An 18,906-nucleotide genomic window follows, 5' to 3' on the forward strand; every position below is an offset into this window, starting at 1 on the left:
ATCTAACGTGAGTCGACGCCATATTGTAAACAAATTGTGTCAAGGTCGGTTCCACATGTGGTAGCTCGGCCCCCGTTTCTGTCGATGGTACACGCGATACAAACATAATGCAACTACTGAAAACATCAACATAACTTCTACAATGATGCCAGCAATACCTTTTTGCATTTGGGTTAACCGCTTAAGGATACGATGTGTTGTAAAGTTCGATTTCGATTTGTTTTTCCTTTCACTGAAACTGTGATAATGGCGCTGTGATTGGTTTGCTGAAATAGTATTTTCCATGTGTCTAATGTACCTGGTACATGCTGTGATTGTAGAAGATAATTGATAACCAATTGTGTATGCATATATATCATCAAATACACATTACGAATCTCTTCAGAAAATGGAATATATTTTAGCTCGTTTTCAAACATTCTGCCATGGATATTAGATCAAAAATTAATATTAGATTTACAAATTATTTATGTACACTGTACTCTCGATTAACGTATGATATTCTATTGCAAGTCCTCAGCTCTTATTTGATATGTCATCGGAAATGTCAGCAATGAGTAAAATTAATTTTATTTCGTTACAATCTGCAATTTTATTCAAATCGGCTAATAGACGTTCGGTGATTTCCCGCCGCTGTGAATTTGTCGTCTGGACAGGTGCGCGTGATTTGACCTCGCGTGTTGTGACGTGGATGACGTCACATGAAACAGCTGATCTAATGTTGTGGTAGTATAATGGATACACGTGGTTTCATTTTCCAAATAACAATATTCTCTTTGACTGAACTAGAAAGCATATCTAGTACATCACGATTGGAAAATATCTACGGCGACCGAGTGAATGAGACCGCATATCAGTTGACGAACAGTGTTAGAATATTTGGCGCTGTCTTCTAATTTTGGTATGTTGACATGTGCTTTTCATATATGTTTGAATGCTTGATATTCCAAAAATATCATGTGCATTTAGTTGAGTACAGTGAGAAAGCTGTCAAAATGGATCCAATATTAAACAACCTAGATTTTTAACATTTTAGCTTCATCTATTGGAATCTCGAATGTTTCAATTTATAACATAAACAGTAAAAGTAATTAGATCTACTCACAATATGTAGATAATCAATTTCTGAAAGACAAAAAGTTTTCAGTATAAATGTGATTTCGTTTTGATGTTTTATATAGTTATATTTATGTCTTTTTTTCACTTTGCATTATCTAAATTACCAAATACTTCGACCAGTGACATAGTAGTTATTAGATTCTACTTTGTTTTATATCCTAAATCCTGAAATAGATATTTTTTTAAATAAATGTTTCTCTAAGAGCAAAATCAATGCATTCTTGTGGGGTTTTTTCTCACCATTTTAATTTGAATATCTTCCCTCCAAGCTGTAGTTTAGCTTGGCCAAAATTAAGGGGGAAAAAGGAAAGACATATAAAAACATTTTTATTAAAGATTTTGCTGGTTAAATTTTCGAAGTTCAATACCAAGAATATATTTTTCCTTTTATGACAAATAATTCCATTACTTTCATTGACCTACGATCATTATCTATTTCAAACTTTCCCTTTAGTAGAATGGGATGGAATGGGAAACTAGTGGAAATAAACTATCACGTATGTCCTTAAATGTACATGTACATATATACCTGGCTAGGTGTAAATACGCTTCTAAAGTCGTATTTATAAATCAAATGAATAAATGGAAGAAAAAGTGGTATTTCATGGACTGGCCATACAAGTATATTTTGAGCAAAGGTCTAAGTTAGGCAGCCAAGTGCGAAATACGAGCTGATACGAGGATGTATGTTTTCTGGTGGCCATAGTGAAACAATGACATATGGCGCCCGAGTTGCGAGTGATCGAAAATAGGTTTGTTGAACAGATTTGCTGCCCATGAAAACGTTTCAACAATTTTGATTGAATCTACATGTACTTACTCTTGGTTGGTGTAACGTTAGTATAATCTTGTTAATTATTAAGAAATAATAATGATGCCCGATATTGAGTATTGTTAGGGCTGTTTAGCGATCTTTCACATTTTGTCCTTTAAAAATGTACGATGTCAGTTACCCCGAAGTTGTTTTTATAACTAATAAAAGAGCACGGTCACTGAAACATACATGGAAGTAACCGGGATTTCTTCAAGATATACGTTCCAAACTGTCATTCGTTTTGTGACATGATCTTTGAAACAGTCTGCGTATGAATTAATCACGACCACTTCCGTCAATTTTGTTTTGACGTCAAAAACACGCACAATTTCTTCGGGATTTTATATCGGTAAATATAACTCACGGAAAATTCTCAGTGAATGTGTACTTCAACATAAATATCATATGTCTATCACTGTTAGGACATGTACTTGCCAATGATATGAATTATTGGTCATTTATATTTCAAACAAGGGCGCTTACTTGACTTTGCTTGCCATATTCGGGTGCGTCCATATTACGATTAATGTGTAAAATTAGGATACTTATAATACCAGCACTTTCATCGATGGCTGGGCACTGCATAGATCTTTTGGATTTGGTGACTTTAGATACTGTTGGAAAGACAATCAACTCGAGTTGCATGTTATACAATTTGGTTACACTGTGTGAAGAAATAAAGACGTTGCAACACTTTTGATACAATGTATACGTTTTTGTAACCGCGACGTCAGCACAGTGCGGCACTGAGCGGTTTGCAGGCTGATTGACGTCCAGGCACCATGAGGCTTACATCTCAACTCACTCACTCACTGTTACAGATTAAAGAAACGGATATTATTATCAACATCGATCTAATTTGTTTGCTATTTTAAGAAAGTGAATGATTCTCTTTTTGAAGATGAGTTTTGAAGACAATGGAGATCAAAACAAATAGTTTGAATATTTAGAAGAGGGAATTATCTGCAAAAGATTAACTACATCACATTAGTTCCCAACACTAAACCTGTCTGTATATGAAAGGTCTAAGTTCTCTTCTCGTGTCACATCAGTTTCTGCGACTAGACCTGTCTGTTTATTGAAGGTCTAAGTTCCCTTCTCGTGTCACATGAGTTCCTGACACTAAAACTGTATATCTATTGAAGGTCTATGTTCACTACTCGTGTCACATCAGTTCCCGCCACTAGACCTGTCTGTATATCGAGGGTCTAAGTTCTCTTCTCGTGTCACATCAGTTCCTGCCACTAGACCTGTCTGTATATTGAAGGTCTAAGTTCTTTATTCGTGTCACATCAGTTCCTGACACTAGACCTGCTGTATATTGAAGGTCTAAGTTCTTTACTCGTGTCATATCAGTTCCTGCCACTAGACCTGTCTGTATATTGAAGTTCTAAGTTCTTTACTCGTGTCACATCAATTCCTGCCACTAAGACCTGTCTGTATTTTGAAGGTTGTAAGTTCTTTATTCGTGTCATATCAGTTCCTGCCACTAGACCTGTCTGTATATTGAAGGTCTAAGTTCTTTACTCGTGTCACATCAGTTCCTGCCACTACACCTGTCTGTATATTGAAGGTCTAAGTTCTTTACTCGTGTCACATCAGTTCCTGCCACTAGACCTGTCTGTATATTGGAAGTTGTAAGTTCTTTACTCGTGTCATATCAGTTCCTGCCACTAGACCTGTCTGTATATTGAAGGTCTAAGTTCTTTACTCGTGTCACATCAGTTCCTGCCACTACACCTGTCTGTATATTGAAGGTCTAAGTTCTTTACTCGTGTCACATCAGTTCCTGCCACTAGACCTGTCTGTATATTGGAAGTTGTAAGTTCTTTACTCTTGTCACATCAGTTCCTGCCACTAGACCTGTCTGTATATTGAAGGTCTAAGTTCTCTACTCGTGTCACATCAGTTTCTGCCACTAGACCTGTCTGTATATTTAAGGTCTAAGTTCTTTACTCGTTTCACATCAGTTCCTGCCACTAGACCTGTCTGTATATTGGAAGTTGTAAGTTCTTTACTCGTGTCACATCAGTTCCTGCCACTATACCTGTCTGTATATAGAAGGTCTAAGTTCTTTACTCGTGTCACATCAGTTCCTGCCACTAGACCTGTCTGTATATTGAAGGTCTAAGTTCTTTACTCATGTCACGTCATTTCCTGCCACTAGACCTGTCTGTATATTGAAGGTCTAATTTCTTTACTCGTTTTACATCAGTTCCTGCCACTAGACCTGTCTGTATATTGGAACTTGTAAGTTCTTCACTCTTGTCACATCAGTTCCTGCCACTACACCTGTCTGTATATTGAAGGTCTAAGTTCTTTACTCGTGTCACATCAGTTCCTGCCACTACACCTGTCTGTATATTGAAGGTCTAAGTTCTTTACTCTTGTCACATCAGTTCCTGCCACTAGACCTGTCTGTATATTGGAAGTTGGAAGTTCTTCACTCTTGTCACATCAGTTCCTGCCACTAGACCTGTCTGTATATTGAAGGTCTAAGTTCTCTACTCGTGTCACATCAGTTCCTGCCACTAGACCTGTCTGTATATTGAAGGTCTAAGTTCTTTACTCATGTCACATCGGTTCCTGCCAGTAGACCTGTCTGTATATTGAAGGTCTAAGTTCTTTACTCGTGTCACATCATTTCCTGCCACTAGACCTGTCTGTATATTGAAGGTGTAAGTTCTTTACTCGTGTCACATCAGGTCCTGCCACTAGACCTCTCTGTATATTGAATTTCTAAGGTATCTACTCGTGTCACATCAGTTCCTCTCAGTTTAATTTCGGGGCACTTGAGGCCCAGTCGTCTAAAGCGCCGCGATTTGCTGTGCAGAGTTGCGTCACTTGGGCACGCCAGAAACCTATCATTGTGTGTTCGAATCCCGGTTCGCCCCAATTATGTTTCTAGGTTTGTCAGCACCATACCCGTGCCCGTGTGTTTCACCGAAGTGGTAAACGTCTTAGACCTGCATCACTTCGGGCTTTCCTCCCACATTAAGCTGACAGGCTGTGATATAACTGGAATACTGTTAAAATAGTCTTTAAACACAACTCACTCACTCACTCTGCACTAGACCTGTCTGTATATTGAAGGTCTAAGTTCTCTTCTCGTGTCACATCAGTTCCTGACACTAGACCTGTCTGTATATTGAAGGTCTAAGTTCTTTACTCGTGTCACATCAATTCCTGCCACTAGACCTGTCTGTATATTGAAGGTCTAAATTCTTTACTCGTGTCACTTCAGTTCCTGCCACTAGACCTGTCTGTATATTGAAGGTGTAAGTTCTTTACTCGTGTCACATCAGTTCCTGCCACTAGACCTCTCTGTATATTGAATTTCTAAGGTCTCTACTCGTGTCACATCAGTTCCTCTCAGTTTAATTTCGGGGCACGGAAGGCCCAGTCGTCTAAAGCGCCGCGATTTGCTGTGCAGAGTTGCGTCCCTTGGGCACGCCAGAAACCTATCATTGTGTGTTCGAATCCCGGTTCGCCCCAATTATGTTTCTAGGTTTGTCAGCACCATACCCGTGCCCGTGTGTTTCACCGAAGTGGTAAACGTCTTAGACCTGCATCACTTCGGGCTTTCCTCCCACATTAAGCTGACTGGCTGTGATATAACTGGAATACTGTTAAAATAGTCTTTAAACACAACTCACTCACTCACTCTGCACTAGACCTGTCTGTATATTGAAGGTCTAAGTTCTCTTCTCGTGTCACATCAGTTCCTGACACTAGACCTGTCTGTATATTGAAGGTCTAAGTTCTTTACTCGTGTCACATCAATTCCTGCCACTAGACCTGTCTGTATATTGAAGGTCTAAGTTCTTTACTCGTGTCACTTCAGTTCCTGCCACTAGACCTGTCTGTATATTGAAGGTGTAAGTTCTTTACTCGTGTCACATCAGGTCCTGCCACTAGACCTCTCTGTATATTGAATTTCTAAGGTCTCTACTCGTGTCACATCAGTTCCTCTCAGTTTAATTTCGGGGCACGGGAGGCCCAGTCGTCTAAAGCGCCGCGATTTGCTGTGTAGAGTTGCGTGCCTTGGGCACCCCAGAAACCTATTATTGTGTGTTCGAATCCCGGTTCGCCCCAATTATGTTTCTAGGTTTGTCAGCACCATACCCGTGCCCGTGGGTTTCACCGAAGTGGTAAACGTCTGAGACCTGCATCACTTCGGGCTTTCCACCCACATTAAGCTGACACGCAATGATATAACTGTAATACTGTTAAAAGAGCCGTTAAACCAAACCTACTCACTCACTCTGGTTACCTTACACCTCATCAATTACGATTTTCCTGACTATCAAACATGACATTTCTGAAATATGGTATACAGGATATGAGAAGGGAGAACAAACCTTTTCTTATTCTGTTGACGTTGTCGAGCAGAAGCAATAATTGCGTGTGATCTCATTAAAACCGCCAAACTTGACATGTGACAAAAACGTTTCTTTTATCGAGGAATATGAGCTCACCCTTTCGGTCAGATCAGCAACAGGTTTTAAGTATTTGCTAGTCCATTGGGTGTTATGGATGCTGCGAGATAAACTGCCGGTCAATATATATATATATATATATATATATATATATATATATATATGTATATAGTTGCGGACTTTATGTTTGCAGTGTATCAGCTGTTTCAACCTACAAAATTTGTATTTTTTGGCCAATCCAATTTTTAGGCGTGTGCTATCATTTGCCCGGCTGTTTTGATGAAACCAGAGATCAAACGCAACATGAAATGAAATATTTTAAAATGCTCTCTGGGTACAATAGGTATAATTTAATTTTCAAGATGGTTTACAGGTATATGATCTTCGTCACTAAACCAAATGCTACGATAACGTTGAAGAAGCCGCTGATGATGTAATCGCCACCACTGCAGCCCCTAAAGTCGATCATGTTGATGTAAAAATCAACGCCAACGTGGGGCCATCTGGCTTGGATTCCGGCAGGTCATATATGTGCAGAAGGCGACGTGTTGCAACGACTGTTTTGTCTCGAATGCGACGGATCTGGATGTAGCAGGGCTGCTGTGGCGATCTCCCTGACATTTGATAATGTCCAGTGATACCATTCAGCATCCCGGGGCAAGGGAGGTAATTGATAGTAAAAGTCCAGATTCCACCCTTGCCGAACTAGGCTGGAATTCCGGAGTTACATTTTGGCTGGACTTACGAGTCTATGTATAGTACAATCAAAATCTCGAAACGAATTAGACATACGGTTCGTAAACAACATGGATTTCAGCGTGCAGACTTCGTTCGACTGCAGGATTTGCAAAGCATATGTGCCGTCAACTGGGCGTCCAAATCTTTTCATGTTTTTAATCAAGGTGAGTAAATGATTTGATGCACTTCGTCCGTTAAGACCCATTTTATTTTAAAAAATCAGATCGTCTTAACTACGCGCCGCCATTTTGTTTGAAGCAAGTGCAAGTGATATGAGAGATTGGTCATTAGAAGGGACATAACTCGTAACACTGGTATCTCTACAATCAAGTCACGAAATTCCAGCGTAGTTCGGTAAGAGTGGAAACTGGAGTTTTTATTATCAAAAATCTTTTGGGATAATAAATATATAAAATCAACAATATCAAATTGAATCAGAGATTTGTTCTTTTTTACAAAAAAAGAGGAACAATTAGAAAACGGTTTTCAACCATTACAGACATGAACTTTTGATGAAGACAACTCAGTGTATGCGCGTCGAACGTTTCTTGTTATCCTTTGATCGACGTGTCATTCATGTTACCTATTAAATTCTTTTCTTTGCGATAACTTTTCGACAGTTTGAAAGGTATGTTGTAGGTAAACACAAGGGTCAGAAAAGCCAATCCCTCGTTCTCCACAAACCATCGGTTTAATGAAGAGTGATACACCTCAACTTGTGTGTGTCTGGTATATTGACGACGACGTTCTAGTACCATCTGAAATGTGAACAATGCTACGAATGATCATAAACGCATCATCTTGTATACCATTTGTTCGAGTGAGTGAGTGAGTGAGTTGGGTTTTAACGCCACTTTTAACAGTATTACAGTTATATCACGGCGTGTCAGCTTAATGTGGGAGGAAACCCCGAAGTGATGCAGGTCTAAGACGTTTACCACTTCGGTGAAACACACGAGCACGGGTATGGTGCTGACAAACCTGGAAACATAATTGGGGCGAACCGGGATTCGAACCCACAATCATAGGTTTCTGGCGTGCCCAAGGGAGGCAACTCTGCACAGCGAATCGCGGCGCCTTAGACGACTGGGCCTCCCGTGCCCCCACCATTTGTTCGACACCAAAGCTTCGCTGTGAGTCTGGTTCGAATGACCCAGCGCTACAAGTGGTATCCAACCAAATGACAATGTTATGAAATTGAAACAAGCGATATTAGTAGTTCACTCGACTTGTTGCATGACGTTTCTCATACACTTGGAACGTATTACTTACTTCGCACTCCACACTCAAATACTCCAGCAAGAATATCATTCATAACAGTCCCCTTATTCGACTATACACACTCTCCAAGACAAGTTTGTTTGTTTATTTGTTTAAGGCCACAGTCAGCAATATTCCAGCTTTATGACGGTGGTCTGTAAATAATCGAATCTGGACCAGACAATCCAGTGATTGATATCATCAGCATCGATCCGGGCAAATGGGATCGATGGCATGCATCAACCAAGTCAATGAGCCTGACCACCTGATCATTTTAATCGCCTCGTACGACAAGCATAGTCGCCTTTTACGGCATGCATGGGTTGCTGAAGACCTATTCTACACCGGAATCTTCACGAGGCTCCAAGTGGAGAACCATGAAATAAAAATTGTTATGGTCGGTCGTCAAACCTTTGAAAAATGACTGCCAGAGATAAAACTGCCCTGAAACAAAAACCTCGCAGCCCAATACATCCAAAATATTGCAATTCCTCCGTGCACGTGGGTAGGGTCATTCTTGGTTTTGTTCGACTTCAGTGGAATGAATGTGTAATCGCTCTGAGCCATTGGTAATGTTGATTTCCATTACCTACAGTTACGTGTAAGCTCTCTACTTGTGCTACAGTATTTGTGATCGATTTTGAATGTGTCGTCTACAACTTGATGAACGCTTAAGGGTCACTGACATCCTTTAAAGTATCAGATTTCTGATTGGGCGCCTCGACCACGTGACATGTGCAGTGTCATGACAAGTAGATGATTGCTAGATATGAATCAGAGTGCTACCTGTATATTGGCTTTGTAGCACTGTTAGTGTTATTTGTTCGTCACTGACAAAATTATCAACATAAGTTTGCCATTAAATAGTAATCAGCAGCTGTCAACAAAGCGCACAGTATGAGCGCAAGAAACGAGATTTCATTCCAGTGTAGTAGAACTAACGACAGGCAAAGTCCATATACTATTGCAGTGTAAGGCCGAAGTTAACTTTTTTGACAGGGGGTGCAAATATTGGTGCAAGTATCAGTTGTCCCCAACTTGATTCAAATAACACTGTGTTCTATAAAGAATCCAGCGGGGAGGGGGTTCTGGGTACGGCACTGCAGTGGTTAGTCAATTTTACAGTCTACTATAGACCACCTACTAGTCTATTTAGTAAAAGTTTAGTAACATTTACTAACATGTTAGTGTATGTGTGGACAGTGAAATTCATTGACTAAGTTAGTGAACTCTACTATTTCTGTCAGTGTGTTAACTGCAAGAAAGAAGGATTCATTCACCCGAACGTCACCTCAAAGAAACTACCAAATATGCACGCAACGTTTAGGACTTTCTTCATTTCTCCATTTACTTTAGTGACAAATTAAAGACATTTAGTTTTTTCATGTATAACGATTCAGGGAGGTATGGATCGCAGCTGAGTGTGAAATATATGTGATGTGATAGGCGTGTGATCAATACGCAAAACGTGATTTTGTAAACACTATTCAACATGGAAAATTAACTTCCACTTTCGTGTCTGCAAACTTTCTCGGTTTATTTAAACGGAATGATGGAGGACACCTAAGAAAAAAATCAAAAATGATGTATTTTGTATACATGGTCTGGGTTGAAGAGGAGGAATGTGCCTGTCACTGTGACAACCAGGGTTTAACGCTGCAATATTTCAACAATACCACTCTGGCAACCAGGGTTTAACGCTGCAATATTTCAACAATACCACTGTTACAACCAGGGTTTAACGCTGCAATATTTCAACAATACCACTGTTACAACCAGGGTTTAACGCTGCAATATTTCAACAACACCACTGTTACAACCAGGAGGTTAACGCTGCAATATTTCAACAACGCCACAGTGGCAACCAGGGGATTAACGCTGAGATATTTCTACAATATCACTGTGGCAGCCAGGGGTTTGAGGATGTTAGGATTCGAAGCAGGATCTAGACGTATGAACACGAGTGAACAGATAATATGAATAACATTATTTCTACTCACCCTAACACAAAACCAGGCCGGCCCTATTCCAAACTTCTTAATGAAAAGCTCCATTTTTGTAATATGTCCTATGTCTTTGGTCCTGGTGAACTGGAAATAGATATTTGCATTATTATAAACTAATATAGGGGTGTCGTTGTGCCAAGGCTAACACAAAGACTCCAATATGAACATGTTTTATGAGCATTGTTGTTTACAGCCGTACTCAGGAAATATTCCGGCTCTATTATGGCGTCTGTAAATAATCAAGTTTGGTCCATCAAGCCTTTTCACGCGATCAGTTTATTTACAGTTTGTTTGTTTGTTGTTTAACGCAGCACTCATGTGATAGCAGTCTGGAAATAGATTAGTCTGGACCAGACAATCAAGTGATTGCAATCATGAGCATCGATCTACGGAATTGGGATACGATGACATGCGTCAACAAAGTGAGCAAGCCTGGCTACCCGATCCCGTTATTCGCCTCTTACGACAAGCGTGGTTGGCTGAAGACTAATAACTTCGAACCGGGATCTTCACGGGTCAATCTATTTAAAGATATCCGTCATATAGGTGGAATATAGTAGGGATACTATCAAGGAGTTGTGAACATAAACGTCTGCCTTTAAAATAAACATACCTTATCTAGATTCCCCAGCATGTGCACCAGACCTGTATTGATTTTGATCCTGTATGGCGATATACGCGTGGATTAATGAGCACTCGACCGCCTCCGTGGTCTAGTGGTAGAGCGTCCGCCCGGAGAGCGGAAGGCCCAGGGTTCGATCCCCGGCCGCGTCATACCAAAGACGTTAAAAGATGGTACTTGTTGTTACCCTGTCTGGCGCTCGGCATTAAGGGACTAAAACAAGAACTGGTCGGCTCGGAGTCAGTATACTGTGTCTGAGTGGGGTATTCATGTTAGTGGGCTAGCACTATAGTCCGGACTAGTACAAGCAGCCACACAAACACATACACGTACATGCACGTCGCTATATTAGTGCAATAATCTTGGACGCGACGTTAAACCAAATTTCACCTCACCTCACCTAATGAGCACTCAATGCGCCGTTACAACAAACACACAAAAATCAACCGATACATCAACATACCTGAAACCTATCGACCTCTCCTGCACCCATTACGTCGTGATCTTTATGCAGGTAAAACACCTCAACCTTGTTCTTGTAACCGTAGACTCTCAGACGCACCCAGCAGTCAGTGGAACTGTCTTTAGTTTTCCCAGTCTCTGTCACAACACTATACGTGCTCCGGACGAATGCATTCGCTGAAACACATAATTTCAATATTACAAAGAGCGGTTGTGTCATTGTGACCAGTCGTGATATCCCGGAGCAAGCACAATGACGACTCGCACCATTGTCATCACGGTCTTGGTCTTCGCGCAATCGCGCACAGCAGAAAACCTAGTCAATTTGTTAACCACATCCGCCATTGTTAGTTGTAAGACCAATCGGCCAATTTTGCTGAAAATAGACCTCTGAGGTGTCTCGTAGCCAATGTAAGCCGGAACTATTTTTGAAAGAACTCGTTAGCACATGACCGTCACGTGATGTAAACATTCTAGCTTACTGTCGACAGCTATGAACGCCTTGTCATACGGTAATACCACAGAATACAGGTAATCTGGTGGTTGTGTGTGATTACCTGTGGCGATAGATCACAAATACTTTGTTTAGCAAATTCAATGACCTTTCATGGTAGATGTTATAGCTATTATCATTACTGCTAACGTGACTTTATTTTACAGTCTCCGTGTTGGAACTATATTTCCAAAGCCTTTTTGTGTATATGTATAAATCTTTTGAATATATTTAGGATAAAAACTTTGACGCAACAATGTACATCCGCGAGCATGTTTAGGCGGAGACCTGTTTACTGTTAATCTATTTCCAAAAAATCACGGCTGAGTCTTCTTTGCGTTTAGGAAAAGGGTGCGATGTTTGCCGATTGCGTTGTTCATTGTGAAAATGCAATTGTGACTGTCGTTTTGGTATATTTAGACACAAAATATAACTAATAAAGTATTTAGGGGTGATTCCTTGACCAAAGTGCGTAGTCAAACGCGCATTCTGACTTGCTTGTCGTGTTTTACATAACATTGTTCGATCTGTACATGTGGGCGAGTCGTCTTGCGAGAGAGTGAGAGGTGCCGAATAAGTCAGTGTCATATCATTCCGATATATATACACATAAAAAAAGTTAATCACCCCCGAATATTATGTATGATAATACACTACCATAATGCTAAATGTTGATGGCAATACTAATTATGATATTAATGTTGTTTTGTCCGAATAATGTGACCGTTAATGCGTGATGGTCACGTCCCAATTTCCCGTGATTTGCACGTGCATCAAGCCTCCCTAGCACTCAGCAAAAGAAAGTGTGTTCACACAGCAAATACTGGTACTGAAAACGGTGTAAACTGATTTGTGTAGTCGTGAAGTATGAAAATGGCAAAGAAGGAGTTTATGTGAAATACTAGGATGGAGCATATTTGGTATGCATGGCGATTGGACGTCAACTGGGTTACCATTACTCACTGATCAGCCGACTAGTGCGACAACACGCACAAACCAATTCAGTTAAGGACCTGTCACGTACAGGACTACCTTCTGTGACGTCAAGACGTGAAAACAGGATATTACTGCGATTAGTGCAAAGAATTCCATGTGCGACGAGCACCTTCCTGAGGAGTAATTAGTTACCAAGTAGACGTCTGTCTTGCCAAACATTCCGGAATCGTTTAAGAGCTGCTGGAATGAGTGCCCGAACAGTCGTCAAACGCCCCCTACTGGTACAACGTCGTCGAAGACTGCGTGTTTGGCACACAAAGGGTGGGACCTCAGACCATGGAGACGAATCCATTGGTCAGATGAAAGCAGGTTTCAGCTGCATGTGAATGATGGCCGAACGAGAGTGTGGAGGCACCAAGATACAGCATACACCCCCAAGAACATTAAACCAACTGTTCCGTTTGGTGGTGGCTCCGTGATGATATGAGGGTGCGTATCCTACAATTGTAAGCTAGACCTTGTGACTATACGGGCAATCTCAATGGTGAACATTACGTCCGGGAAGTTCTGGAACCAGTTGTTGTTCCCCATTTTGACAACCACCCTCTGGCATCAAGACCCCTGTTCGTTGACGATAACGCTAGACCCCACTGTTTAAGAGCTATGGCTGCATATTTGGCAAACAACAACATTGCAACTCTACCATGGCCTGCAATGTATCCAGGTCTTAACCCTATGGAGCACATTTGGGACATTCTTGGGCGCAGAGTGCAGGCAATGGATCCTCCTCCACACAATCTGGATGAATTGGCAGCAGCTTTGCATCATGAATGGGCGCTATTTCCCCATGATATGATCCGTCGTCTGACTGGAGGGATGAGAAGGGTCGAGGCTGTCATCCGGGCACGCGGTGGCCCTACCCGTTATTTAACTTTTTGACACGCGAATGTCATTAATGGACGTTAATAGACATTTTTATTCATTATGTGCAATAATTTATCGTTGTTCCAGATTAGCAGTGTTATACTTATAGTGGGTGTTATGTTGTGGTAAAAGCAGTACCCGTGTTTGGGCAACCATATCTCAATTAAAATTTCATTTTGTTTTGTTTGTTCTAAGATGGTTGCTCTTTACAAACTTTACAAATGTGTTTTATCCAGTCTACTCTGTCAATTTTGTCATGTTCGTTATTCTTGTTTACTATACAGACAATTTTTGGGAGGTGCTTAACCTCTTTTTTTATGTGTATACATTGCAGTGTATCCTGTTTATGAACCTACCTGCTTTTGCGACCTTTGGCTTCCTGAAAATCTTCGTCATTCTGTTTTTCCCCTCTTTTCTAAGTCCCTTACTTTTGGAAGGACCTACGTGTCCCGCAGGTTTCTCGTTCTGCAGGGTTGATGAGGCTTTGTCTTGGAGCACAGGAGATTTTTGGACATTATGTGTGGGTGGTGCAGATTTGTTGATGTCCTGTGTGGGTGGTGCAGATTTGTTGATGTCCTGTGTGGGTGGTACAGATTTGTCGGTGTCCTGTTCGGGTGGTGCAGATTTGTTGATGTCCTGTGTGGGTGGTGGAGATTTGTCGGTGTCTTGTGTGGGTGGTGGAGATTTGTCGGTGTACTGTGTGGGTGGTGCAGATTTGTCGGTGTCCTGTGTGGGTGGTGCAGATTTGTCGGTGTTCTGTGTGGGTGGTGCAGATTTGTCGGTGTCATGTGTTGATGGTGGAGATTTGTGGGTGTCCTGTGTGAGTGATGGAGATTTGTTGATGTCCCGTGTGGATGATGCAGATTTGTCGGTGTCCTGTGTGGGTGTTGCAGATTTGACGGTGTACCCTGTGGATGCAAGAAACAACATCATGTAGTGACTGATCATCTGGAGGTGGTAGGGGTTGGGATTTGTATTTCAAAAAGTTTTGTTTCAGAAAATACTGTAATTACTTTTTGCCTCAGGTGTTGAAAAAAGAAATAGATGATCGCACGACAATCTGTATGTTCTGTAAAATGTATGTCTTAAAGCAGTGTACGAAAAAGGATATTATGTCTTTCACATTAATCACAGGTCTGAGTGTTAATGAGTGTGGCGTTACGCAAACAAACCATAAATACATAACACGTTTACAGTGAAACCTGTATGACTATCTCAAGGTCATTGTCAAAGATGCAAAGACAAAAGCAAGATTAAGATGCGAAACACGTCGTATGCCAAGAACAATCATCTCGTTTACCTTATAAACTATTGCCAAAAAATATATATGGGGAAGGCTACCGGTAAAGGGACCACGTGGTCGGTATTGAGTTTAAGAGTGGAATCCTAATCTACAATTACATCCATCCAAAATAAAACAAATGAACTGAAAATCTTTACAACTGACGGTGTAGTGTCTTGTCAAATAAGGCTATGATTACAATTTGAGAAATCGTGTGTTAAAATTGTAACATGTGTTTTCTTTTTACCATAAAACAATAATAACGAGGACGTTACCGTGTGCTCATCTGCATGTATCTTGCTATTAGCAAAGGTATAACCCTGCTAAATTGAAAAGAGTATAGCATTGCTCAGACAACGCGCGCATGCGTAATGTTGGAAGTGGTCCTTTTATACCTATGACCGTCAGGTTTGCATTAAACATAATCAACTCTCAATAATAAACCATTATAGTCACAGTTGAACTATGGACTGTACAAATTGAATTTGTTAATTACATAATTCAGTTGTCAATAAAATGGATGCACTTAAAAGGAATATGCAATTAAAAGGACAAACATATCATGTTTTATCATTTTATTATCAAGCTGACGTCAAGAACCTGGACTTCAATTATCCATCGTCAGTCTGGAATACAATCAGTATCAGTATTGCAACTTAGACGTTTCTCATACAAGCAGATGCAATGTACTTATTTAATGTTTCTTTTTAATGATACATGACTTTTCCGTTTGTGAGATACATAGGTTACTTTCAAATAATTATGAAAACATTTTTCGCATCTTAAACATGACAGAAACCGCAAGTATCTAGTATAAAAATTGTGTTATTTTAAATGTTTATTGACATCTATACGACAAAATTATTTTTTAGACAAGACTGCCGGAGACAAATACATCTTTTAATTTGAATGGACCAGTTGGTCGTAATACGCAATTGATATTTAGAATATTATAAAAAAAACAACATTTTGGACAATAATTGAGTTGTCATACATTCCCTTTCTTAACATACAAACACAAAATACTGTTTTCTAGTCGCTTTGCCATCAACATATTGTATTATTCATGTTCAAACGTTGAGTCCCGTGAACATCCACCGGAAGCTAGGTCAGACCATGTGTGGGGCAGTAAGATACAGATCGCGATCGCTGTTACACTTTGAGGAATGAGGAAAGGAAAATATTTTATTTATTAACTAAGGTACCAAACAATCTGATATCCCAAAAATGCCTTCATGGATGGGGACTAGATCTTGCCCTTAACATGACGGAGTATGATTTGCAAATGATTAATCGTAGCCCCTAAGAAATAACGTGTCCTCAAAACAAAAATGGTTCCAATCCAGTATTATTAATGGAATTATACTAACAAACGAGTTGCTGTACAAAATGGGATATACAGAATATATCTTTGCTATTTTTGTAAAGGAGAAAAACAAACCTTAATACACATGTTCTTTAATTGTGAAATTGTAAAACATGTCTGCAACAACCTTGCAAAAAGGATCAAAGACAAACCTGGAATGGAACTAGATGTTTCAATATTGACAATTTTATTAGGATATCAAGACTGCCAAGGATATCAAAATGTACATGTTATTACACACAGATCATAAAATTCTGGCCACTCTGTCAACATCCATGCAAGTAAACCCACGAACGTACACAATTCCAACAAAGATGTCTTGCCATCCAGACACAGGAATAGTTTTGTTGTGAACTATATTCTATAAACTAGTTGTTTGTGTACGCCCAAAACAAATAAAAAATAAAAATAAAAACATTAAAAAAAGAACAGACTTCATGAGATCCAAATCATAGACATATGTAGGCATAGGATCCTCTAATTAAAAAATATATTTAAAAAAGGTACGATCTTCATCAGACCCCATGAGATTTGACGAACAGATCATGAAAATTAGACACATGTAGGCACAGTATCTGTCTGATGCGATCGTTAAGTCATGAGTTTTCAGCCTAGTGGTTAAAGCGTTCGCTCGTCACGCCGAAGACCCAGGTTCGATTCCCGACATGGGTACAATGTGTGAAGCCCATTTCTGGTGTCCCCCGCCGTGATATTGCTGGAATATTGCTAAAAGCGGCGTAAAACCATACTCACTCACTCACTCATTCACTCACATGAGCTTTCAGGATAGATGAACTTATTGTATTTACCTCGGATGTAAAAGACAGCCACATATCAACTTACCACATTTAAGAACATACTCGTCCGCATGATGGTGCCTTCCTCTCAACACCTTGAAAGCTGCTTCATCCGTTCCATCATTGTCGTAATGGGCACACTTGGAACAGCTGGGATCACGGACGCACATAGCGAAACAGCGAAGTCTTGAGGACGGGAGGGCAATTTCAACTCTACCCTCGTCATCAGTCTTTCCTGGACCAACATTCCTTCCAAAATGCACCAGAATACCATCGTACATGTCTGCGCCTACTGTGAGAACACAGAACACCAGAAGCTGCTGATACAGACATATGATGTTGCTAAATACCATCGCCCCAGAGACACGCAGCAATGACATTCAACGCCTACTCGATGAAACGCAACGGTCTTATGTACCAGTATATGATTTGTTCAGATGTTCTATTACTGTACCCCTGCAGGATGATGTTTTATGTACTGGGTGTCACTCGCAAACGCTAATATTATAAGCCGATTACCTGAGTGTTATCTGTTATAGGAGTTAACGAACCTTGAACTTTTCTAAATAACAGTCGACTACATTTCAGCTACAGAAGTAGATTCAGTGTATGATAGATAAGGGAGAACCAAAACTTGAAGTGTCTCATTCAGAGATAAACTTGATACTAATGTACCGATGCTATCTCATTTTCTCGACATATTTAAGTGATTCTGTAGTTGGATCTAGATTTATCGCTCCAGTTGCATTATTGTATAGACAAAAGTATTCTTATGATAAGGGATTTAATATCATGTAAGTAGATGTAATAAATAATGCATAATTTCTATGCAATGTGTTTCCGTTCCATATGGTGTTTGTGTAACGTGTATATACCAGAATATAACTGAAGGGTGATGCAGAAACAATGTCTGTGTGGACAGTTCGGTGTCAGGAAACATAAACATAAACATTTGGGTTAAGTTTTAAAAAAAATGCAAGCTGGAATGTCGCATTGTAGAAAGTGTCCTTGTTTAAATGTCTGAGGATATTTAAATACACTCTTCAAAAAAAGAAACACACAGGTAGTATTATTAGCGTCTTATCCTACACCACGAGATCTGACTACAGAAATCTCTACATGAATCTAATTCTTCAACCTCACCTTCTTCCAATCGTTGACCGCTTGAGGGAGCTGTTTCAACAGGATAACACAGCTCATGACACGGTTGACTACCTTCATAATGCCAACATCAACGCCTTGCCCTGGCCGTCGAGATATCCAGATCTCAACCCAATCGAACACCTCTGCGATGAACTCGTCAACGTCAGAACACGTCAGACACTCCCACAACTGGCCTTAGCGTTACAAGCAGAATGACGCAGAATTCCGCAGGACAGAATTCATACTCTTATCCTGTCAGTGCCGCGAAGATGCAGTCTCAGTTGCAGGATGTATATGTGTTGGTTGGTTGGTTTGTTGTTTAGCGCCGCACTCAGCAATATTCCAGCTTTATGACGGCGGTCTGTACATAATCGAGTCTGGACCAGACAATCCAGTGATTGACATCATGAGCATTAATCCACGCATTTGGGATCGATGACAAGCATCAACCAAGTCAGCGAGCCTGACCACCCGATCCCGTTAGTTGCCTTTTACGACAAGGATA

At 40.3% G+C, this 18,906-nt stretch overlaps 1 protein-coding gene across 1 annotated transcript in view; it reads right to left on the bottom strand.

Annotated features, from left to right (window-relative positions):
• LOC139460307 (nuclear pore complex-interacting protein family member B13-like) overlaps positions 1-17,611 on the bottom strand; it is a 64,871-nt gene extending 47,260 nt beyond the window's left edge. Inside the window, exons 1-3 of the mRNA XM_071241799.1 lie at positions 17,305-17,611; positions 14,170-14,721; positions 11,462-11,637 (exon numbers count right to left, since the gene is read on the bottom strand). Coding sequence (XP_071097900.1) covers positions 11,462-11,637; positions 14,170-14,721; positions 17,305-17,611 — 1,035 coding nt within the window. The remainder of the gene's footprint in view (positions 1-11,461; positions 11,638-14,169; positions 14,722-17,304) is intronic.
• Between the last annotated feature and the right edge of the window lie 1,295 nt (positions 17,612-18,906).

This window comes from Haliotis cracherodii, unplaced genomic scaffold (assembly GCF_022045235.1).
Source record: "Haliotis cracherodii isolate W230 unplaced genomic scaffold, xgHalCrac1.p SCAF_14, whole genome shotgun sequence".
Lineage (NCBI taxonomy): Eukaryota > Metazoa > Mollusca > Gastropoda > Lepetellida > Haliotidae > Haliotis > Haliotis cracherodii.